General features: G+C 42.8%; 2 protein-coding genes across 3 annotated transcripts in view; one reads left to right on the forward strand and one right to left on the reverse strand.

The window, feature by feature from the left end:
* Window positions 1–4059, forward strand: part of LOC128444828 (protein phosphatase 1H) — a 35076-nt gene extending 31017 nt beyond the window's left edge. The window contains exons 9-10 of the mRNA XM_053427488.1: window positions 856–1007; window positions 1334–4059. Coding sequence (XP_053283463.1) covers window positions 856–1007; window positions 1334–1481 — 300 coding nt within the window. The 3' untranslated portion in view covers window positions 1482–4059. The remainder of the gene's footprint in view (window positions 1–855; window positions 1008–1333) is intronic.
* A 7567-nt stretch (window positions 4060–11626) lies between these two features.
* The window catches only part of mon2 (MON2 homolog, regulator of endosome-to-Golgi trafficking), a 38409-nt gene continuing 26170 nt past the window's right edge, over window positions 11627–23865 (reverse strand). The window contains exons 21-35 of one of the 2 annotated variants that reach the window (XM_053426852.1): window positions 22770–22880; window positions 22208–22383; window positions 21879–22041; window positions 21113–21406; window positions 20570–20768; window positions 19448–20091; window positions 18630–18773; window positions 17695–17712; window positions 17047–17175; window positions 15161–15351; window positions 15003–15063; window positions 14583–14706; window positions 14093–14300; window positions 12723–12805; window positions 11627–12305 (exon numbers count right to left, since the gene is read on the reverse strand). In XM_053426852.1, the coding sequence (XP_053282827.1) occupies window positions 12142–12305; window positions 12723–12805; window positions 14093–14300; window positions 14583–14706; window positions 15003–15063; window positions 15161–15351; window positions 17047–17175; window positions 17695–17712; window positions 18630–18773; window positions 19448–20091; window positions 20570–20768; window positions 21113–21406; window positions 21879–22041; window positions 22208–22383; window positions 22770–22880 (2709 nt within the window). In that variant the 3' untranslated portion in view covers window positions 11627–12141. The remainder of the gene's footprint in view (window positions 12306–12722; window positions 12806–14092; window positions 14301–14582; window positions 14707–15002; window positions 15064–15160; window positions 15352–17046; window positions 17176–17694; window positions 17713–18629; window positions 18774–19447; window positions 20092–20569; window positions 20769–21112; window positions 21407–21878; window positions 22042–22207; window positions 22384–22769; window positions 22881–23865) is intronic. The other variant, XM_053426853.1, reaches the window with a different exon arrangement.

Below are 23865 nucleotides of genomic sequence, written 5' to 3' on the forward strand. Positions count from 1 at the left end.
ATGAATAATCTCAGAAACAAAAAGCATGACCCTGACATTAGGAGTCATCAGTTCATACATGAGAGATCATATGTGGACGCCGGGTCAAACACAAATGCTGAGGGCGTGACTCATCGAATCTTCTAGAGTTTTTTTTAACTCTGCTATTTTGAAATGGCTTCTGGGAACTACAGACTCTTTCTTCTTTAGTGAAATTTGTTATACCCTGAATAGTGCACCCATTGTTTCCCACAATGTATCATGAAAAAACTTACACAACCGATGGTCACTAACTGTGCGATATCAACCATCATGCATTGCACTCGCGGCAGAGAGGAGCGAGGGCAACAGGAACATTCTAACCCGTCTTCAAAATATAAATACGAGCAGAGCATCACAGCACAGACTTCGGCAAACAAGATTACTTCAACATTTAAAGAGGATCATTTAAAATGTTTTTTACATTAAATTATTAATACTAAATGTAAAATAAACATTTAAAATGTGGGATTTTCCACCGTCAGATGTTGTTGTTGTTGTTGTTGTAATAATTTATAAATTTACGAGTAGTATCCACAATATTTTGTATCTTTTCCCGATGAGCTCACTATATAGTTCTCTATAAAGAAGTCATCATATATTGAGCAGGGAATAGTGAGAGAGTGGGTGATTTTGTATGCAACCATTGACGTTTGTTGTCTGGTTTATATGAAATTTTCCTGTTTCAAGTGTGAACACTCTACACAAAGTCCCATCCTGCTAAGAATTAGCATGTATACACTTGGTTTTTATAGTGTAAACATTTTTGGGGGGTATCAGTGGAAAACCTATATAAAAATAAGTCCAAGTCTCCTGACCCCCTGCTCTATCCTCCAGGTCAGAGTTTACCCGATGACACAGTGCGAGCACGGAGCCGACGACGTCCTGGTGCTAGGGACAGACGGTCTGTGGGACGTCCTCTCCAACCAGGAAGCAGCTGAAGCTGTCACCTCTTTCCTGTCAAACTGTGACCCCGACGACCAACACAGGCAAGTTAGCACTCAATCACACAGCAGCAGCCGCCAGTCAGCCCTGCACTTCCTCTCACCCCCCTCTGTCGCAGGTGGACAGGATGAACACTGTTATCTTGTTGCAATTATGCAAATTTCCAAACATTTAGAGAAGTCATTTCTCTGATGTCATGAAAAGCTTGTAAGACTTTATTAACGGAGCTTCTCTGGCTCTTCTTCTGCTCTGAGCTAAGACCAACAGTTCTCCTAAATGTTTTCCTCGGGCAGTGGGCAGATATATTCAGATTGAACCAGTTCCTCACTGTTCATCACCATTAATCATGTACGGCTCTGTGTCATGCCAGGTACACGATGGCAGCTCAGGACCTCATCATGAGAGCGCGCGGCGTGCTGAAGGATCGCGGCTGGAGAATATCCAACGACAGATTAGGCTCCGGAGACGACATCTCCGTCTACATCATCCCCCTCATGTACGGCAACAAGCCGAATTAGCAGAGCAACTGAAACTGCAACAAGGCACCAAAATATTCTGAATCCTGCCTTGAACTCCCAAATTTCACTTCTGCAGTTTCCCTCATTCCCTCGTGCTCCGTTTTTAAAAGTGCTTTAAGTATGGACTTCCTCTCTCTCGCTGAGGGATCCGACACTTCACTGGTCAGAGCTGGGATTTCGGCCCAGGCCAGTTTGCCCCCGTTAATCATCCGAGGATGATTTACCCACCTCTTTTATTCTCGTCTTCTTTTTTATAGATAGAAAAACTACTGGACGCCTACCTGCTAAATCGGGAAAAGCTGAACTAGAAATGTCTCCTCCCCTTAATCTTGGAAAAATACTCTATTTCACCGAGGAAGCCATCTGGAAAACCGAGATGCTTATATACATCTCAGGATCGCTGTTACTAACTAATGCACAATATTTATAAATGTGAACTTGTAAATACTCCCAGAGGATGTAACACATTTGATAAGTGTATTTGGATGAGCACCTGTACAGTGTAAAAAACTAGCCTGAGGACTGATGTCATGTATATATATGGATTTTACCTCCTCTGTTCCATGTAGACGTTTTAATGTAGCCAGGTTCAGCCTTCTGCGATAATCTGTTATGGGAATGGGGGAAAAAAAACTTGTAAACGTTCTTCAGATTGTACATCAGCTGTTTCTTCTAATGCTGCATTGATGATTCCTGCTTATTTGTACCCCTAGCATCGAAATACTGAAAACACTATTAAGGAAAATGGAGTAACAAAATGTTTGTGAAGAAAACAAACAGGAGGTTTGTACCCTGCCCTCATCATCTCGTTGCACTGTTCAATGTAGGCCCGCGTTTAAATCCATTTTGAGTTCAGAAGGAAAAACCAAGTCAAAGTCTTTTTCGGTTGCACTTTTTCACCATCAGCCATCTACCTCATAATGTTTGTCTGTTCTCGTCGCCCTCCTCCAGTGGCTGTTTGCACACTACGTCCGCTGCATCCTCAGCTGCTGCCTGTGCCATTATTAACTAACATTCCCATTTTTGCTTCTGTTGCTACAATATTTTGTTAAAAAAAAAAATGTATTCTGAGAAAGTAAAGCGAAAACTAGAATTACTGTCCTGCAGTTGTATGCCTCTGCTGCCCCGTACAGCATCAGTCCATCCAGGTGTTCCTGACATATTTCATTCACAATACCTTGAGGTCACACTGATATTTATCTTTTAAGCCCTGAAATCTAATCAATGAATCTTTGAGTTGAGTGCCAACTGGTCAAAGTTTGAAGAAATTCCTAAAGGCAGACTTGAGACATCATGTTCAAGAGGCTAATAGATGTTTTGTGAGGCCACTGTGACCTTGACCTTTGACCACCCAAATAAAATCAAACCAAGTGAACATTTGTGCCAAAGTTAAAAGGATTCTCCAAAGGCGTTCTAGGCGCACTAGAGTTCTAGAAAAAAATGGTTTTGTGATGTCACCTTGAACTTGAATCTTCAACCACTAAATTCATGATTTAATACATTTAATTACTTTTTGCACCACATTTGAAATAATCCCTGGAGTTGTTCCTGACCTGACGGCATTCACAAGATCAAATATGTGTGATGAGGGGGTCACAGTGACCTTGGCCTCTGACCTTCAACCACAAAAATTTGTATCAGTCCATTGTTGAGTGCAACTGAACGTTTATACTAAATTTGAAAAAAGTTCTCTCGAGGCGTTTCTACGATATTGTGTTCACAAGGACGCAACATATGAGGCAATAAAAAGAAGAAAAAGTCCTCGCTTTGAAGATAAAGTCATGCAGGTCCCTCTAAAGCTGCTTTCAGACATGCACTGGACTGTGCAGTTCCTCCGTACACCGCGAGCGGGTCGGGGGGGTTGATGACGCTTCTAACATGCGACAGACGCAAAAATGAAAAAGCACAAAGAAAAAAAATATCTCCCGGTAAAGAAAGCGTAGAAGACACAGAAGGAGATGTCAAGAGAGTTTCAGGTGATAAGAGCTGGCAACGGTGTCGAGGTGATGTAATCGTTATCATGTGATCTCCGCAGCGAAGTTAATATGTCACTTCCTGTCTCTGTCGGCTGCTCCTACTCTCGCCTGAAAAAAACGCGGAGGATTTGTTGCTGTTGTGAACGTGTCTGTGCAGAGAACCTCCTGCTGTGTTGTGCCTGTGTGAAAGGCAAACTGCTGGTAAAGACAGTAGCCAGTTCTCATCATGTCTGAAAATGGCTTAACAGTGACAAATGCTGACTGTAACGTGTCTGTTAAAAGGAAGTATAGATACAATATTCCATCCCTGATTTAGTTGTTTCCCACCATACCCTTCATTTATTTGTACTTTTCAGCTTCTGTATGATTGCGTCTTACCTGCTGTACGAGCTGTTGAAGCTGGTGAAACATGAGTAAGTTTATTTAAATGTAAAAAAATGTGAAAATGTGAAATTCTTCTCTCCTGTCTTTCACTGTAAGTGAAGCTGCATCTCTAACAAAAACGTAAGAAGGCATTTGTAACGTTTTGAAAAAATGGTAACAGTGTAAAACAATTTCCTTTTCTGCTCTTATTAAAAAACATCTTGACCTTTTCTTTCAAATTATTCTACTGTGTCACTGATTAAAAGTTAGTGGGATTTACACTGGAAATCACAATGCAGGATGGTAAACTCCAGTTTAAGGGAGTAAACCGACATTGTAATAAATAACGGAAAGATGACTCAATGTTTGTTGATGTCCTGTAAGCAAGAGGACTTTTATTTTGTAGGAGCTCTGTGCTTGAACTGGGACAAACTCCAGTAACAACATCGAATAAAGACGACACCAGTCAGACAAACTGTGTCAAGTGAGTCCCAAAGCAATATGTGGATAAAGGATGAAGGGTATCAGTTCAATGGAATATCCTGACAGAGGATTTCATGGTGGAGGCTGCTGCGAGGGGCTGTAATTCCACACTGGAGCACATACAGCCCTAAGTAATGAACAACTGATAGTAACAGGGAAAAAAAAGAAGAACTGCACGAGATGTTCAACCTGACTTTTAGCTGCTCTCTCCCTAGAATGGATGTGGAACAATGAGGAGTGATTTCCTGGTGATGTGATACCACATTCCTGAGAACAAAGACGTAAATCAAATGCAGAATTAAGCCGTCGTATAGTTCAGGACACGAGGCGATGAGGTATCGTATATAAAAAGGAAAAGAGATGCATTCCAGAGTCTGGTGTTGTGAGAAGGAAAGAGGAACCTGCTGGGCCTCTGACACTCGACAACTCTCTAGTGCTCTTTGCTGCAGTGTCCTGAAGATTTATATTTTTCCTTCTTTGAAAGATAACACTGGACCGGCTGGATTATTTTTGGGTGCCGCAGCTAAAAGCCTACATTTAGTTTCTTCCCAGGACTCAACTGAAATACTAAAAATTGAAAGCTGCAGATGTTAGTTTAGTTTCACATTATTTGAATCATGTTGCTATAATTGAGTCAACCATTTTACGTCAAACACTATCCACTATCTGATTAGTGCGAACTAGGATGGCCCTCAGTAAAGTGGCACATACTTTCTTCAAGGACCAAAAGTCTCCTGGTGAAACGACATTTAAATTCATTAGATTCCAGATTTATATTTGAATATGCACCACTCCAAAAAATTATCGGAGAAATCAATGAAAATTGTGAAAAATTATACAATCTCTCAATGTTGAAAAAGAAGAAATATAATTTTTTCTTATAAAGTTTGATCTACCCCTTGATCCAGATCCACACTAAAAGGTAACAGGTTGTTCTTGGATAATTCACCACCTCTCTACTGCATTTAATGTAAATCCGTGGAGTAGTTTTTGCGTAATCCTGACAACTAACAAACATACAAATGCAGAAATGGTGGCAATAAAAAGTAAAACATGGCCTTTTCACAGCAGACAGATAAACTGTAATGTATTTTCAGATGGAACACTAAACTCGACTTAGTATTTCAAGGGAACAGTTGGTCTCTTTTGAATGGCAGTCCATGGAGCCAGCCCCTGTTGGACATCGATGGTATTGAACTTTTAACCACTTCCACATCGGCTGTAGACGTAGGGCTCATCGCTGAGGCTGTTTGAACCAGAGACCAATGAATAGGCACTGCTACACAATACAAGTTCATATATCCAGGTTATTTCTGACTCAGTTGACCTTGGTCTTGTGTTGGAGGCTATATTTTCACCCTTTGTTTGGGAGCAGGATTACACAAAATGTGCTGAGAGGATGTTGACTGGGTTGTGGGAAGAACCCATTTAGTTTACCATCCAGATATTGTTATTCCCGATTTCTTTAACACTGATTTTTGGGGATATTTACTCAAATTTCTCAAGAAAACAACTAATGGATCTAGCTGAAAGAAATCTGGGACTTTAAGAGGACTTTGGGGGTTTTCTGGATGTAAATGGTAAATGGTTTTGTATTTATATAGCGCTTTTCTAGTCTTGATGACCACTCAAAGCGCTTTACAGTATAGTTTTACATTCACCCATTCACACACACATTCATGCAGTGCATCTATTAACAGCACTTTTGTTGTTCTATGAGGGCCAAATCAGGGTTCAACATCTTGCCCGAGGACACTTCGGCATGCAAATGGGTCAGACTGGGGATCAACCTACCATCCTTCAGGTTGAAGGACGACCGCTCTACCCCTCAGCCACAGCTCATTCTTTTTTTTTGTTGAATGTGGAATCTTTAGAATCTTTACAAGAGCTAAGTTTGACTAATCCTGTCTACCACTGTAAATAATCCCTTTTAGAACTTGCGTGTAGAATTTTTCAATTCTTGGTTTCTATCAACCTGGACGATTAGAATATGTGCATGTAAAACACACACAAACACACACTACCTGCTCTAAACACAGGATCATGAGGTGTTATTGTAGGAGTCTCACACCCCTGGGTCCTCTGCAGGAGCTGAAGGACCATCTGGTCCCACCGGTCCTTCTTCCAGTCAGGCAAGCACTGATCTGGCACTCCATTCTCACTCTCCACCCAAGTGTGTGTGTGTGTGGGGGGGGGTCCAGATTGGACAACGGCAGTGATGACACTGTCATTCCTGTGGGTGGCTTGCTTTTCCAAGGTCGCAGCACTCCCACCCCACCCGTGGATTGATCTGAGGGAGATGCTGAGTGGGCTGGCAGCGAGATACTCATCTCTTGCACTGGAAGGATGAGCCGTCTCTTAACTGCAGTGCCACATGGGAGAGCGGAGGCCACAGCCTTCAAACCTCTTTTCAGCTGAGGATTAAGTGAAGAGATGTCTCATATGGTTTGTTGAAATCCAGTAGCAGTTCTGTCACTTAACATTTCCATGATCAGTTTATCTGTCAACCATTTTGTCTATTAGATGAGTGCAAAAAAGAAAACGCCTTCACAATTTCTTGGAAGCAGATGTGACTTTATTTTACCAACGGTCCAGTAGGTTATTTAGTTTAGTTTAACGCAGGACAAAGAAAAAAATCAACCAATCAAATTTCATTTACAGAACTCATATTCACAAATCCCGAGTTTCCTCATAGAGCAAGTCATGCCATCCTCTGCCCATAAACCTCCAAACAGGATAAATCACATTTGAAAAAAATGAAACCAAAAAACGATTCTATTTTTTGGCTGCAACAGTCCATTGATCAATTATTTCAAAGAATATGTATCTAGATTTCTGTGAAAACTGATTATATTATATTAATCCAGCTTCTCAAGGGTGAGGCGGTGGACTAGTGACAGAAACTTGGACTATGGGCAGAAAAGGTCTCTGGTTCTTCTCTGGTTCGACTCCACGGAGAAACAACAAAAAGACAAACCTGGATTGATCTGTCCAAAAATCCAATGGATTCTCCCTACCCTGTCTAGTGCCCCTGAGCAAGGCACCTTACTCCCCCAACATCTGCTCCGCGGGCGCCGTACATGGTCACTCACTGCTGGGTGTGTCCTTCACCAGATGGGTTAGAAGCAGAGGGTAAATTTCCTTACCTGCATGAGTGTGCCTGTGTATGTGTTTGGTACTAATAAATGCATTTTAATCTTAATCTAACCCTGATCTGTTGAGTTTCTTGGTCCTACGTGAAAGTCGAGTTTCTGTAAGTTACACAAAGCAACACTTTGAATGATGTCACACTATGCAACAGACACTTTCTTGTGTATCATATTTCGAACTACGGACGGTTGAGGAATTCGGAGCGAACTCAGTACAAATTGTCTTAGTGAGGTGCTGGGACACCATGTACTGATATGTCTCTGCACCCTTTTGGCATTTTGATGATGGAGGTGGAGAGCGCTGTCTCACACTTTGGTCCCAAATCTCCCATAGGTGCTCAACTGGGTGGAGACGAGAAGGTCACACAGTGACCATGATTCACATGATTTTCATATGGCGGCGTTCAGTGACCCCTGATGCCCGAAGGCACTGTCCCTGGGTTTCTAACCTGGTTTTCTGGTTCTCCCTCGAGTTTGTCAGCCACTGTGTTGATTGATCGACTGAGAAAATAATTTGGCATAATCATCAGTTGAAGAACTGTGATCTATTCGTTCCTAAACTTGCTGCATTACAGAAGCAGCCAAACACACGTACTCACACACAGACATGAGTTTTGACGTCCTGTCAGGACAAAGGTGCGGCGGCTCCAACTGTGCAGCTGTGATCCCCACGTGAGCTGACAGATTTTCCACAGGGGGCTTTAATTTACTGCTCCAGGGCTTTGGCTGCCTCCAGTTTGATTTATCTGCCGCCCGGCTCAAATGAGCGCTCTGACACAAGATGGATGAGCAGGACACCGGCTGCCTCTGCTCTGCTCACTGGTCCATAGGCTGACTCTCTTTACTGTCACAACATGATAAATGATGTTTGGTTTTTATCCTAGATGCTGGAGAGCTTACAGATACTGATTAGAATGTATTCAATGCAGACTGCTCAAAAAGTTTGAGGAGAACTAAAAGTCCCTTCTGTCTGTTTACCGGTCAAGATTCTTCTGCACAAAAAAAAGGAAGAACTCACTTCTTTTCAACCCACGCCTTTCTCTACAGTGAGTAGCAGGAGGATTTATTGTGTAATATCTGAACAAATGCTGGTGGGAAGAAGTAAACCCAACTCTGCCTAACACACTATCAAGTGCGAACTCATACATATTTCATGGGAACATCTGTAGAAGGTCAAACGCAGGATTCAATCCTCAGTCAGTGACCGGAGCGGCGTGCTCAGATCTGAACTCAAGACTGCAGCCTCGGCATGGTTTCATCGACCCAGCCGGCGCTGCCTGGCACCCACAGCCTATCAAAGCTCATTATCCATTCCGGCCGCAGCCCCCCTCACCACCACAGGCCGGGCTAATGGGATACCAGAGCCGCCAGATGCTGCTGGGGCGGCGGAGGGAGGATTCCTAAAGGGGTAACTCACAGTGCATGACCCACATCGGTGCTCCCGCTTCCCCCAGAGAGGCCATCACTGCTGGAGAACTCAGCAGGGGGGTCAAGTCATGTGGTCTGTCTGCCTTCCCAATACTGAGACACACACACACACACACACACACACACACACACACACACACACACACACACACACACACACACACACACACACACACACACACACACACACACACACACACACACACACACACACACACACACACACACACACATCACCCAGATTTGGCATAATAATCAGATTATTGGGTGAGCAGCACCAACAGCGCTGCACAGATTAATGTCTGAGCTCTGGCCAGCAGAGATGAATAGGTGCAGCAGGCTCTCTCTCTCACACACACACACACACACACACACACTATATCTGTGTGTGATGGTATGCAGCATTATCAACAAAGGAAGTCGCAGCACAGAGGCAGCCTGTGTGCATGGGAGCAGATGTATTGTAGGATAGTTCTGTGGGCAGCAGCAGCAGGAGCCACGTCACTCCTCTCCCTCATAGCAACAGCACCGTTGACCTACATGCTCTCCACGCAGCCAGCTGCGCCCGAGGTGCGAGCAAACTACGCGAATCCAAAAGCACATATAGACTTCCTCCTGCGTGTTCAACAGAAAACGAGCAAACCAAAATGGTTCAAACTTGCGTATAACATGCTCCCTGCAAGAGAGCACACGGCTTAAAGGGGGAGCCGGAGAAACCACCCGGCGAAAATCTCACATTAGATCTGTGCAAAAAATACAAACTGCGTACAAAGAAAGTCCACGTCTGCCTCAGGGTCATTGTTTTATTAGCATGACACACGATACAGTTCGGAAACACTTTCAGTTCAGGCCTTTTTTTTTTTTCCCGTTTAAAAGCAAAGCATTACGCCGTCTCGCGTTGTCTTTACATCAGCGGTGCGGGTTACCTGCAGAGTCCGTGTTCAGAGCGCGGCGAGCCGGGCGCTCCTCTCCTCGGCGGACGCGGGGGCACCAGCACTAGCAAGGCAGTAGCTTGCGCAGTCATCTCCATAGCGGGCAGTGTCACAACCCAACCAACAGCACAAACTACTACCTCAGCCAGTGTCTGGCCACACAGCGAGGAGGGCGGCGGGCAGGGCCGAGGAAGAAGCGGCAGAAAAAAATGACGCTGCGCATGAGACCGCTACACTCCGGGGCAGGCAGCCGGAGACCGTGCGTCCTTCTCCCGCTTCACTCCGTCTTCTGTGCAGACTTAAAATATGAGGGAAACCCCGCCCAAGCAGACCTCCCCCTTCCCCCCCCCCCCTCTCTCTCTCTCCCTCCGTCCGTCACCCTCCCTTTCTTTTCAGTGCAAACCAGCCCTCTCCCCTCATATGACCCGCTGCAGGAGGGCACACCACGGCCCGGGGGCCTCCGGGGGACGTGAGGAGGGTCCGGTGGGTCCTTACACACACCAGGGAGTACAGGGGCCATATTAAAGGAACAAACGCATCGAGATTTCGAGATTAAGGTCGTAATATCAACAGCATAAAATCTTTATACTATGAGAGTAGATCGCAATCTAATGACAAAAGAAGCCATAATATTATTACAAGAATAAATTCGCAATATTACCGGGAATAAAGTCATTATTAAATCGGAAAAAAGGCATAACGCTTTAAGTTGAAATATTAGCAGAATACAGTTGCGATATATAAATTTATACATTTGTGATATTACAAGAAAGGATTCATAATTTAATAAAAAAGTAATTATAGTATTATAGTTATTTAATGACAATTTTCAAAAACAATATTATGAGAATTAAGTCATAATTTTAAATAACAATATTTCAAAAATAGATTTGTACTTAATATGAAGTCATAATATTTTGATAAAAAAGGAAGTAGAAAATCAGCAGCAGAGAGAACCCATGCTTGATGGAGTTCCACCCTTCTGGGAAGAAACCCCTGAACTCATCTCATTGTTTCATGAGAAACCCCCTCACATCACAGTCAACCACTACCAAACACTTCCTCCTTATCAAAAGAGGCAACTTCCTCCAAGGGTGTTTCTTTTATTTAGAAAAAAAAACTGTTTCTTGTATCATCTTCACTTTGATATTACTATGAGAGACGCTGCACATTCCTCATTCCAATGCAGGCGTAGGCCAATCTTCAGATAATCCCCTTCTAACATGACAAGCCAAAAACTACAATTAATTGTCTTATCATTACAACTTTATTCTTGCAATATTACTTTGTGGATTTTTTTTTACCATTTACCTGGCCATTACCCCCCCCCCCATAGTATAGTATTTACACCATAACCTATAAAGACCCAGGGACTAAAGTGTAATGTAAATATCAAACAGAAATCAGTTTATGGTCATGTGTGACCAGAAAAAGCAGGAGATCATCAAGCTTGAGAAGCTGCATCCAACAAACGCGTTTTACTTAAAAAAAAAAATCATCATTTGATTATTCAAATCATAGACTTTGTATTAAGATAGACGACATGACAGCTACCCAAGATTGACGCGTGTTATTCTGCTAGTATGTTTGGTTTTCATTTATTTAGTTATTTGATGCTTTAAAAATGGGGTTTAACATTATGATTGACAGCTGAAATGGACCCACCATTGCTTGGGAGCATGTATCGGCAGGACCTCGATATAAACTCATCCTTTTCTCATCAGGACAGTCTGGAATAAATAGGTTTTTAATGCATTTTTGTGGTACTTGAGGAACTTAACACACACTAATTGAGCACACTCACAGCACACAGCTGATTGTAGAATTGTCCCATTTATTTTACACAGACGAGTACATCCCCTCTCAGATGGCTGGCTAAAGGTGACATGGAATGTTACAGTTAGATTTGTTGTCTTGCATAAAATCCTCTCTGTTGAAAATGTTGCAAAAGTCTAAATATTAATTTTTACGATCATTATAGCCCGGTTTGTCTTTTTTTGTTTTCATCAACATCCCCACCACACACCCAGAGCCAACACTGCAATTTATTTTTAAATCTCTGTAGTTAACACAAGATCGCAGCCAGTCTGTATGAGAGTGGGGGGGGGGGCAAAGGCATAATCAGCTCACATGAGAAGCATAGAATGATGCATATGAAGGGCGGGGAGCGGACCTCAGATCTCTCATCACTATGTGTAGCTTCATGTCACCGTAGATGGGTCTCGCATGGAGTTCATGTCCGTGCACTTGTGAAGCACGTGGGTCGAGAAGACACATTCAAAGACTTCTTCATAATAAAAAAGGACCAACGAGCTCAGAGCCAGCCTGGTCAGGACTCCCCGTTCTGGACCCTGGAGACTGGGGGCTGCATAAAGTCTTGAAACGGCCCAAGGGCCTCTTTCAGGGCCAAGCTCACCTCCGATGAGGAACATGTGATGCACTCCACCAGGGTGGGGTACAGGGCAATTACCTGAGCCCACGTGTTGCCATCCACTGCAGGGGGTAACCAAAAGAATCACAGAACAAGAGGAGCAACAAAGAGAAAGGAGGAGCGGGGATGGGAGAGAGAGGAAGAAAGAGAATATGAACGGTGACAGAAGGCAATCAAAGAAATCATTTCCTTAATGAAATTCCCACAGGCGAATGGAAATGAATCTTCAGAAATGTAAATTCCCCACGTCTCCTTCCAATCTACTGTGGATAAATAAATCACTTCTTGTAATTGAACTCGCTGGAAATATAAACAGTTCTTCACAGATTGGAAATAAAAACAGTCCCAACTGTACTATGACACATTTAACTCAATGATATGATGCGCTGGTATTATTGTGGTTTTAAAAATTGTAGTTTTTCCCTTTGCGTCTCCTTTATCCAATTTCTATTTAATCCTCGACACAGTTTGATACTCACCATTTTCTGGCTGTGTCTTTTTAAGTGAGTCCATCAAAGTGCTGATAGCTTTCAAGACGAAGATGATCTCGGTCACTTGTTGCCTAAAATGCAAAATAAAAAACAAAGATATAATTTATAAAAACTGTAGATGTTACAAGGGCATCAGTAAATAAAACAAAGAGAGTGAACATCAAAATCTCTTTTTGTTTATTTTTAACACACTCTTATGAGTGAAATGACAGAATTCATTTGGAAGAACAAGAGAATCATCAGTTTGTAAAAGCTGACGCGAAGATGTCTGAGGAAACTGACAGAGGATTTAGATTTGACAAGCAAGAAAAAAGAACAGAGAGAAAAGCATGTTGATGAAATGATTCAATGAACTAAATAAGATAATGACTTAATATATAATATAATTTAACATCTCAGAGATGACATTTATATTAAAGTGGTCTGTTGTAATTAAAATTGAAAATGAATCTGCCCATAGTAAGACCAGCACAGTTATTACAAGATTTCTGATTTATGTGAACAAAAATATTATTTGTATAATCAGGGTTATTTCTATTTCAACAAGCAAAATAATTTAAGACTTTTCAAGACATAATGAACCAAATGTGAAGTACAACACATTAGAAGGAATATCTGAGCTTCAGAATTAGTTATACTTCCCCATCATTGAAGATAGGGTGAAGTAGCAGAGTAGAGAATAAGCATTGATATGTTAAATGATCTCTCAAACTACAGGCAATACATTCGGTATCAACAGTCTTTCCCACAGCCAGGCTGATTGTACTGACATCAATTCAATGCTTTATTACAATGCTAATATCTGGGTCATTAATAAAGAACTACCACACAGAGAGTAATTACAAACTATACATAGACTAATTTGAAAGGATGATGGAAAAGGGTTAAATGAACATTAACATAATGAAGACCTACCTGAATACATTGGAAATCTAGTACATAATACTTTAAAGTATTGAGACTTTCAGAAAATCTCATTTTTGACTCTTAAAGACCCCACATGAATACTAAGCTTTACACTCTACACTCACACTAAGAATGCAACCATGATTTTCTCTATATATACTCTAATTATGTGATTTTATGAACAACCCCCATCATCTCCTGTTCTGTCCTAATGCTGCCATTTCCCTCTGGTCATCACTTAACTCTGTCTCAGGAAAAAAATCTGCTGCAGTTAAGACTTAAACCAACACTGAATCACAGAGGAGTGCAGTGGTTTTGGGTTGTTGACAAAACAGAAGTCGGCCAGTGATGGATGTATGAAGATTCATCATCTTTGTTTAGCATTGCAAAATATTAGTGTTAAATCATGGCGCTTACAGTAACCAGTGTCACAGTTATATGGAAAGGTGTACCTGGGCAGGGGGCAGCGTCCACTCAGCCTCTCATTCTCCACGTAACGCCGCAGGACGTCCTGGGACCTCTTGAGGAGCACAGAGAGCGCCATACGAGAGATATAGCCCTCCTGCGGGGTGGACACCTTGTTGCTGAAGGAAAACTGCAGCAGCGTTTCAAAGCACACTTTGGAAAACTCCTCCCTCATCCGCACATCTATTTCTGCCTCTGAGGAAAGAGGGAACATTTACATTTTTAGACATTAAGCAGATTCCACTCTCTGGAGAGATTTATACTGACAGGACAGACTTTACTCTGTTTTTTAAAAGTGCTATATAAATAAAGTTTGTTATATTCCTCAACACATTTTTGGTTCTGAGTCAGAGGGAGGTATTTTGCAACAGAGCCAAAGACTTTAACAATAGCTGCCTCCCTGGTGTCCCAGTAATGGCAGGAATACAAGTTATCAACATAGCGGCAATTATTTGAGCTGCCAAAGTCACATCTTACCTGTGAACGAGGGAGACTGAGAGTGAATGGAACCTTTATTTAACATAGTCATGATCTGGCCAACAAAGTCTTTGGGGATGAAATTGGCAAAAGGTAAAATCTCTGTGCTGATCAGCTGGACTACCTGAAATGATGAAAATATAGAACAATAGTAAATCAGATAAATTCACAAAACAATAGCCGTTTTCAGATATGAACGCCAGAGGATGGGGTCTGGACTTTCTCCAGAGTTTGCCCTTCCGCTCATAAATGTTCAAAATAACACCGACATTTACTACGGACCCTTCAGGTGAGGGGTGGTATAGCAGGCAGCAGCAGGACGTAATGTTAAAATTTTGCTGCGGAGATCCCATGCTTCTATTTACATCATATCGACACTAGTAAGTGCTCTTATCAACAAAAGCTCTCTTGACATCTTACCTCTACATCCACAGCTTCATTCTTCTGAAATTCCTGGATAGACAGGTTGTCTGGGGATGTGCTATAGAAGCAAAAAAAAAAAAATAATGAGCTTCGTACATATGCAATTATATATTTATATATAGGCAGACTTGGTGTTAAAGCTTTCTAATCCATACCTTTTGGTAAAAAGAAAGTCTTCAAAGGCATTGGCCAGTTCAGGCCACATGGTGTTGAACTTCCCAGATGAGGCATGCTGGCGTGCCACCGGCAGTCCAATAGACAAAACCCTAAGCAGGGACGAAACAGCAAGCTTCCAGGTGCTCTCTGACGGACACGAGTACTTCAAACCCAAGGGCATCTTTAAAGTCTTGAGGATAAAGGAGATAAACAGAAAGAAAGAGAAAACAATTATAAATCATGAGCCTGTAACAAAGAGCGAGACCTCAAGTGAAAATCTATACAAATAATTGAGGTTATTGTGAAAGCCATTGACCTCCTCTTTCAAATTGGTATTTGGAGAGACTTGAATTCATAGAGTTAACATCAAGGCAGTATTTGCATCGGGCAGAGGTCCAGTTCAGGTTTCATTCCTCCAAACCAGAATATGTAAGAGACTATCTTTTAAACAGTTTACTTTTCAGAGAGCAGCTGGGTTCCCAAAGGCTGAGGTTTTACAAGTGTCACTTTGTTCTTCGGAGACAAAAAAAAAAGGATGGGGGTGAAATTATGTCTTTCCAGTAGGAAACTTTCTGAGACACATGAATTTTCAAGAGCATTGAAGGCCCTTAGTCGGTAAGTGTTTCTGGCTGTTAAAACGGATGTTGAAAAGCATTGGAGTCACCGGAGGTCATGTGGTAACAACTGTTGTTTGAGGAGTCACATGAGGCCAGGACACACTGACTTTCACCACTCACAGGAACAAAAGCACTCATATTATTAACTCTGTGTTGCAGGGTTCTGATTACTGCCAACAAGGAGCAAAAAACCCGGAAGGAAGCACTTCAAACTTGTCTGTACCCCAAACGGACAAAACACTAACCACTGCTTCTAAATCAAGTTTGAAGAGCCTATTTTCACTGAATAACTTCTCTAGGGCCTTGTGAACAATTCTGCTAACAAGCCATTTAAACAATTTACCACCCGAACGGTCACACCAGAATCTATAATCATTGTCAATACATTACTTTCCATTTTACAATAATCCAGAGTTGTAAATTGACTGATAATCATCACGCTGTTTTATTATTATGTGTAATCATGCTTATATATTGTCTTTACCCAAACATTAAAAGTTCTTACAACCATCATTAGAGAAGCCAGGAGCACTGGTCTTGACAACGAGCCCAGAAAGTGAAATACCAGAGGCTACATCTGCCCTTCAACTGTTCATATGTCTGCACATGATTGACACAACTACCGCACTGTGGTTGACACTGGTTGTTACAGTGACCTTTGACCATCAAAATCGAATCAGTACATCATTGAGTACAAGTGAATATTTGTACCAAATGTGAGGAAATTCCGTCAGGGTATTCTGAAGACATCGCGTTCACGGGAATAGTACAGACAGATGTAGGGACTGGTTTTGATAACTGTCCCATAGATGTTGGTCTCCCAACAAGTAATTAATAAATGAAAAAGCCTCTTTCTTTTTCAAAATTGTTCCATCGTGAGAGATCCAAACACAGGTAGACAGCCCCAAGCACATTTGTTTACATCTGGCTACATAATGTTTTCTAAATGGCTCTCCTGGGACCATTTGTGATCCATGTACATCATTTATGTTCGGAGAGGGGAGAGAGCAGAGCCAACAAGGCCGGAGTTAATCATACATTGAGAAAAACAAGATTGAACTCATTTGGAAAGAAAAAAAAGAATATCATTGTTGAAATTGTATTTGGCTACTCTGAGCCCCTCCGAATGTGTCTGAGTGGTTGCACCTCAAATATGTCCAAAATGCCTCCTGGGTGCTTTCACACCAGAACTCAGAGTTGCTCACGTGTAACCATGTTACCACTCAGAACCTTGGAAACAGTGAATAGCCCATTCTAGTAAAACACACCTTGATGATGTTCTGCAGAACTTTTTCACTGATGACAGCTTTGTGGCACGCTGTTTTGTGGTACAGGTCCACTACTACCTCCAGGGAGCGCTCAGCAAAGGGCACATAGTTTAAGGCAACCCATTCCGCCTGGAAAGGAAAGAAGATTTAAAAAAGAAAAGATGGATCGACATTAGTCAAGGAAATCTAATAAAAACACGATCGATACCTTTTGGCAGAAAAGCAGTTTTTAAAGACACACTTTGTACAAGTACCACACGTTCATTTTAAAGTTACATTCATATTTAGTCCCTGTTAAAGTTTTAATATGCACATGAGTACAGCTGAAAAATTATAGACAAACAAATGAGTGAAAACAACAAAGTGTGTCTTTAAGAAATTATACAAAAACACACGCGTATAAACGAACATCCCACAAACACTGGATCAACTGAAAATGGAACTGCACGGGGGCTGTGCACAGAGAGGCATCACCACCAGTTAGGCAGGCAGAGAGGGGGAGCATGGAGTGAGTGAGAGATGCAGATGAGACATGAGAGCCTACCATGCCATGTGATATCTTATACCGCAGAGGGTAGGTAGGTCGTCACCATTCAGCACAGTTTAGTACAACTATAGAAGGGGGCTGAAGGAGATGATGGAACTCACCGGTGCAAACAGCTGGATCTAAAATGGTTATCCAATGAGTCGTCCCGAGAAACAGAACGAGAGAAGATTATAATTAAACATGTGCTTGTTTGTTTTTTGGGATTAAATTAGCATTTGGTGGCATGTTGGCTCAATTAGACTCAATTATCTGGATGGATTCAGGGCAGAAACATTCACTCCCAGCACCAAGGACATTTGAGATGATCTGAGATCAGCAGATAAGACGCAAAAAGACAGCAAATACCACACAATCCCATCTGTTGGGCTGGTCTGGGGATTTAGTTTGACCCTAAACAAACAGTTCAATGAGTCTGAGGCCCACGTATAAGACTCACAGACTGAGGGTCAGGATTTGAGATTTGTTGTGCGCAACGCTAACATTTCCTTGCATAATTGTACCAGGCTGTCGGTTAGATCAAAAGAATTCAAAACATCCCCCTGAAGGCAGAGCACACAGCAGCAAGGAGTGAGAAAGACACTGGTATCAGAACGATGTTGAAAACATTGGCCCCTCTCCACTTGTTTGTGGATTGAATGTTAAACGGTGTTTGAGCCGTAAAGTAGTGAAACAGTTCTTTGCCGTGTGGCCAGCTTGATGAAGCATGAAGAAGGGGAATATGAGGACAGCATAGCCCAGGACTGCTGATGGAGGGGGGGGGGGGGGGATGGAATCCAGAAAAGCCTGTCAATCCCATATGGCGCCATGATGGGGCTTTACAAGGCCCAGACAGTAGGGGGAGGAAGAGGAGGAGGAGGAGGGGTTCGCTTCATGAACATAAAAGAAAATGGATGATTTTGTTGAGAATGACCCGAGGAGAGGAGGATGATGAATAACAGTGAGCGTCAACCAACATTTTAATGAAACAAACATTAAAAAGCAAATAAATAGCAAATGAAAATCGAGCTGTTTGAAAGGCCAAGTCTACACCCCCTACCTGGTTGTATTTGGCACTGGCCACGTGTTTGGTTTCCATCCTGCCATACTGAGGCGGCTTGCAGGAGAACTCCACGAAGAGTAGCAGCTGTTCAAAGATGGCTGGGTACATGACCTGCAGGTTCTCGGGGCCCACACAGATGGCCTGCAGCAGGGAGGAAAGAGAGGAACAAACACTGCTGACATCCACCGCACGACTGTGTGTTGCATAATTTAGCAGACCGACACGCCGCTTCATGGGCTGATCGGACACAAAATTAACTTAGACATACAACTTAATTTCTAAAAGACAGTATTTATGACTGGAGTGGCAGTTTCCATTTGGGTGTCATTTAAAAAAGGAGCAAAAATTTGTAAAGTATTTAAGCCAAAAGAAGGTTTGCTGGTTCCACACTAAAGTTTCTGGTAAGACTAATCCTTGATTAAGCCTATGTACTGAACTAAATGCCAGGACTCTACAACAAAAAGCTGTGCATCTTCTAGTGTGCAGTAATAGTAATAAAAATCCAGTCAACAGAAACACTAGAGTGCTTTTACAGGTACAGGAACTCCTACGTGTTGGACAGCTCATGTTGGCACTGTGGTTGCTCTAACTTGATAACATGGCACCGAAATGAAAAGCCGCACAAAAACAGAGGGTCTGTAATGCACATGTACCACTCCGGCATCCTTTGTGGCCTGGTTATTTGACTCCTTGGCCACAAGACAGCTCAACTGACTCATCTTAATGCTTTTTCAGATACTGCATAAGGTCAAACGTTTACTATAAGAAATTCTGGTAAACTCTTTTTGTTTTCACTTTGCATTTTCTTTGCCCACCTTCTGTAAAATATCCAGAGCGGTGAGCACAGCTTCCTGCAAGCTGGTGAGCACAGCCTCAGTGTAGGAGGGGAGGATGAAGGGTGAGGCATCACTGCTGATAGGCACAGACACAGCCCCGTGAAGGATGACCCCCAGCTTCTTCAGATCCTCCATGCTGAAGTTGGCCTTGATGTGCTGGTAGAGCGCTGGAAAAATCTGGATCAGCGCCGTGAGGAACGGCTGGCTGGGGATAAAGGAGAGCTTCTCTGTCAGGCCACTGGGCGGCCTCGTGCTGTCCGTTCCCGTTCGATACCACGTGTTCCACGCTGACCACCACAACGCAGAGTCCTCTAAGGCTGACTCCTCCCCTGGGGGAGGGGCCTGGAGTTCGGCACCATTGTAACGCGTCAGCCGCTCGACGAGCGAATCTGAACGCACCAGGGGTCTGCCAGGGCCGGAAGCCGAGAGAGGGTCTATGAGCACTGGGGGAACGCCCATAGCAGCGAGGGCATCGCACACTTTGTCTGAGTCTCTCCCAGGTGTAACGATCTGCAGGATCTCTTGAAAGCTCTTGAGGGCGGCCAGAGACACCTCGTTGTTTTTACTCAGAGCAGCCGACTGAATATGGTTCAGCAGCACCTCCCACGCCTCAAAGAAATCACCTTTAGATACACAAGACAGAAGAATATGCGACTATCAGTTAGCTAGTGTGTAACAGCTGTAGATAAAATGTGACAAACTTAACTAACCACATTGTTGGAACCATGCCCAGTAGCACAGGTGTATCCAAGTGATGCATAGATTGCACAGATTTTAAGTATAGCAGGTTGTAAATATGCTGGATATTAATCACCTCTTGTAATTTAGCACCGGCTAAGATGACGTTCGGGGCAATGAGAGTAATTAATAAGGAGCTCATGTTCTTAATGCGACTTAATAGCTAGTGATATACTAGTACAACCAGTCAGGCCGTTTGTAGAACTTTTCTACACTTTGCACAGATTTATAAATATTATTCAATAAATAATTGTCATTGTTTACCATTCTTTGACAGCTGTAATGAAGTGCAGCCATGTGTCCCAGTCTACTTTCTGAGCAGCAGCATTAGACACTGTGTCAGCGTAGATAATGAGTGCTCACCTAATTGCTGGAGGAGATACCGCCGCGTGTTGAAAATGCGCGCCACCCCGGCCAGTGTCAGCACCCACGTTTCCGCCCACTGTTTCTCTGCCGTGTCCCGTGAGTGGTGAATGAGGATGTTGCCGCCTCCGGACTCGATCTTCTCCTTGTCCGCCGTGGTGGAGGACGTCCTCACGCAGTCGAGCAGTGGGAAAAGCACCTGGTGGAGACACCAGAAAAGTTAAACCAGTAGCTATTTCTTCCACAAAGTGGAAACTGGTTCATGATGTAAATGACATATCTTCCAACAGAAACACAGAATCAGTAGAGCAAATTTTTAGAACAATTAAAAAAAAAAGGATAGAAGTCACAAATATAGATTTAAAGTAGTCATTCACACGAAAATTTGATAAATAATATATATCCTAGATTTTGTCAGCCCGTAAATCTTAAATGAAATCCTGTTTGTAAATTTAAACAAAGTGACAATGTAGATGTTGGCCTCCTCTTGTATATTTCAAATTGTATATCAAATTAAAATAAGAAAAAATCCCTGCATGCTACCTTCCAGACTACAATATGCCATGTTGGCTGCTGCAGCAGGGTCCCGTGGGCAGCGATGGTGGAGAACAATGTCTGCCCGGCGCTTTTCCGCACAGCGGGCCGTGGGTCAACGCAGAGCTCGCCCAGCTTGGCGTAAAGGCACAGCCACAGGCAGTCGAAGGGAGGGGCGGGGTGAAACGGCCTGTTCAGGGTCTCTCCTTTCTCCTGTGCCTGCTTCTGCAACGCTTCTTCCTCCTTCTCCAACTCCTGCGTGATGACCTCGCCCCTTTGGAAGAAGTAGTCTGAAATGTTCCACTGTGGGTGAAAAAGGTAAGAGGGGGCAGAGAGTAGAGAGGGAGGATTGGTCAAATGCATCAGGGTTGTTTGTCTTTTTCTATTATCATAATGTGATCGTGTCATCTCACAGGGGCCGACACACACCCACAGAAATTATCCAGCAAAGGACAGATCAATGAACAGCTTTGCATGTCCTGAATACTGAATAAAGTATCAATGAAATGTCAGAGCTGCAGTTTAATGCTGTTCAATTAGATGCAATAATGTAAAATAAGGACTTGTATGATGTTATAACTGTTAAAACCTATTCAAAAATATGTTTAAGCCACCTGACCACAACCTGACTCCATAGTGAACACTGGAATTGTTGAATTACAAAATGTCTCCTGGTCGCAACTCCTATTATGCCACTAGGAGCTGAAAATGTACAACTTCCCTTTGGGTTGAAGAGCACATTAAAAAAATATATGGGCACAAGACATTATCTCACCAGGAGGCCGATGGAGGTGAGGCTGATGTTGAGCTCCTGGTTCTGCAGGCCGAAGCTGCCGGCTACATCCACCACTATCTGGAGGCACGTGCAAGGCATGGTGGGCAAAAAGTCTGTCACCACCAACTGCAGGCACTGAAAGGCTGTTCGGATCAATGACTCGCTGAAGGAAAAGAAGAAAACATGACATTTTGGCCGAGTTTAGTTTTCTTGATTTACTTTTTATTGCAACTGTGATTACAACATGAATAAAATATTAGCGATTTGCCGGAAAAACTAACCATTTCATCCATATAATGAGAAAGGGCTGTTTTTGTTCGGGCTCTTACCCTTGATCATTGCGGATTGCTCCTATGACCCCCAACACGAGGGGCCAGCCGGGCCCCAGGCTGTCACCCTGGCTCTGAAGGATCTGCAGGACACTCTCCAGCTGTTTCTGGCGGATGTCTGCATGGAGCACGTTGGACAACTCCTTCAAGGGGTTCAGCAACAGAAGCTGCAGCCGCTTGGGAATAAAGAGAGGGAAACAGTGACTGATGTGTTAGCTGTCAAACAATTACCTGCACATTGTTTTATGGACTGTGGGGTCAAAGGGGCTTCTGCAATTTATAAATAAATGAAGATCTAGTTTTTGTTTTGTTTTTGAAAATTGTCATGCAATGTAAAGGGTATATATCATGTTTATATCCTTTGTGAGGGTTGAGACAAATCTTATAAGGCAAGAGAGAGTAGCCTGGCTGGCAGTCGAAATAGAAAATATATCAGATAAATACAAAAGTCAAACTGTAACAGTGAGAGATAAAGTAACTGAGCTTTTCAGTGTAAGAATTTGGCCCACAAGCTATTCTGCTATTTGTGTTCATGATCACGTCCACATACAGTCTTACCAACCTGATTCTGGGCCAATGGGGGGTCATGTTTGTAGGCCAGTCCGGCTTTGATGAGCGCCGTCAACGCCTCAGCCCCCCACTCTCTCATCCTGGAGTTCGGGTGCTGGCACACCTGCAGGACATGACATTCATGCACACAAATGCACACACATGCCAGGAACAACGGAGATAATACAGAGGCTGTTCACAACAGTGTTTCCCAGCAGTGGTCACAGTGGGTGGGCGTGTGAAACAAGTGGGTGAAATAAACCATAGACTGTGTTTTAGAGGCTGGGATCCCCTGTGATAACAGGATATGCTGCGGCCGTATAATCATGAGTGCAAGTATACACACAGAGAGACGAGGCTCCGCAGAATTATACTCTAGTGTGGTACAAACCTGTCTTTGCCTTGAATAATCCCAATAAAAATTATATATTTAAGCTCATCTGCAATCATAATGAATCATATTTAGTTTACATGGAAGTTTGTGAAACACTAATTTTATGAGAGTCAAACTGAATTCTAAGAGGAACCAACATGGTTAATGAAAACCTATTAAATAATTTCTCATCCATAGATCTACATAATAATAAATGCCTTTTATTTGAATCTGGACATCTGTACATAGAGAAACTTTTTTAATTCGAAAAAGCCCGCGAGGAAAAAGAAGCAGCATTTTATCTCGGCATGCAGTTCACTGTGCAGGTGCAGCTTTAGCTTCTGTGACAAATCAGAGGTTTATATTTGCATTCTGCGCACGAGAACGTGAAAATCAAACACTGACAGCAAAGCAAATTCACTGTGGACGCATTCTGACACAGCAACCTCTCAATTTCAAAAGCCTTGTTGCCAGACTGCGCAGGAAAGAGAAAAGATTGGAAGAAATAGAGGGACGAGTAAGCTGATGATTATGGAGGAAGACATCTGAACTTACCTTCTGTAAAACAGGATCGCAAAAGAGAGAGAGGGGAGACAGACAGAGAATATGTGAAGGAAACCTCGAAACACACACCTTTACACACACATACAATATATAAAAAGACAACCCCACTGAATGAAGACAGGAGGAAAACAAATATGGAGTGTAGTAAAAACCAGTAAGTGTTAGTAACTGC

This window comes from Pleuronectes platessa, chromosome 7 (assembly GCF_947347685.1).
Source record: "Pleuronectes platessa chromosome 7, fPlePla1.1, whole genome shotgun sequence".
In the NCBI taxonomy this organism is placed as follows: Eukaryota; Metazoa; Chordata; class Actinopteri; order Pleuronectiformes; family Pleuronectidae; genus Pleuronectes; species Pleuronectes platessa.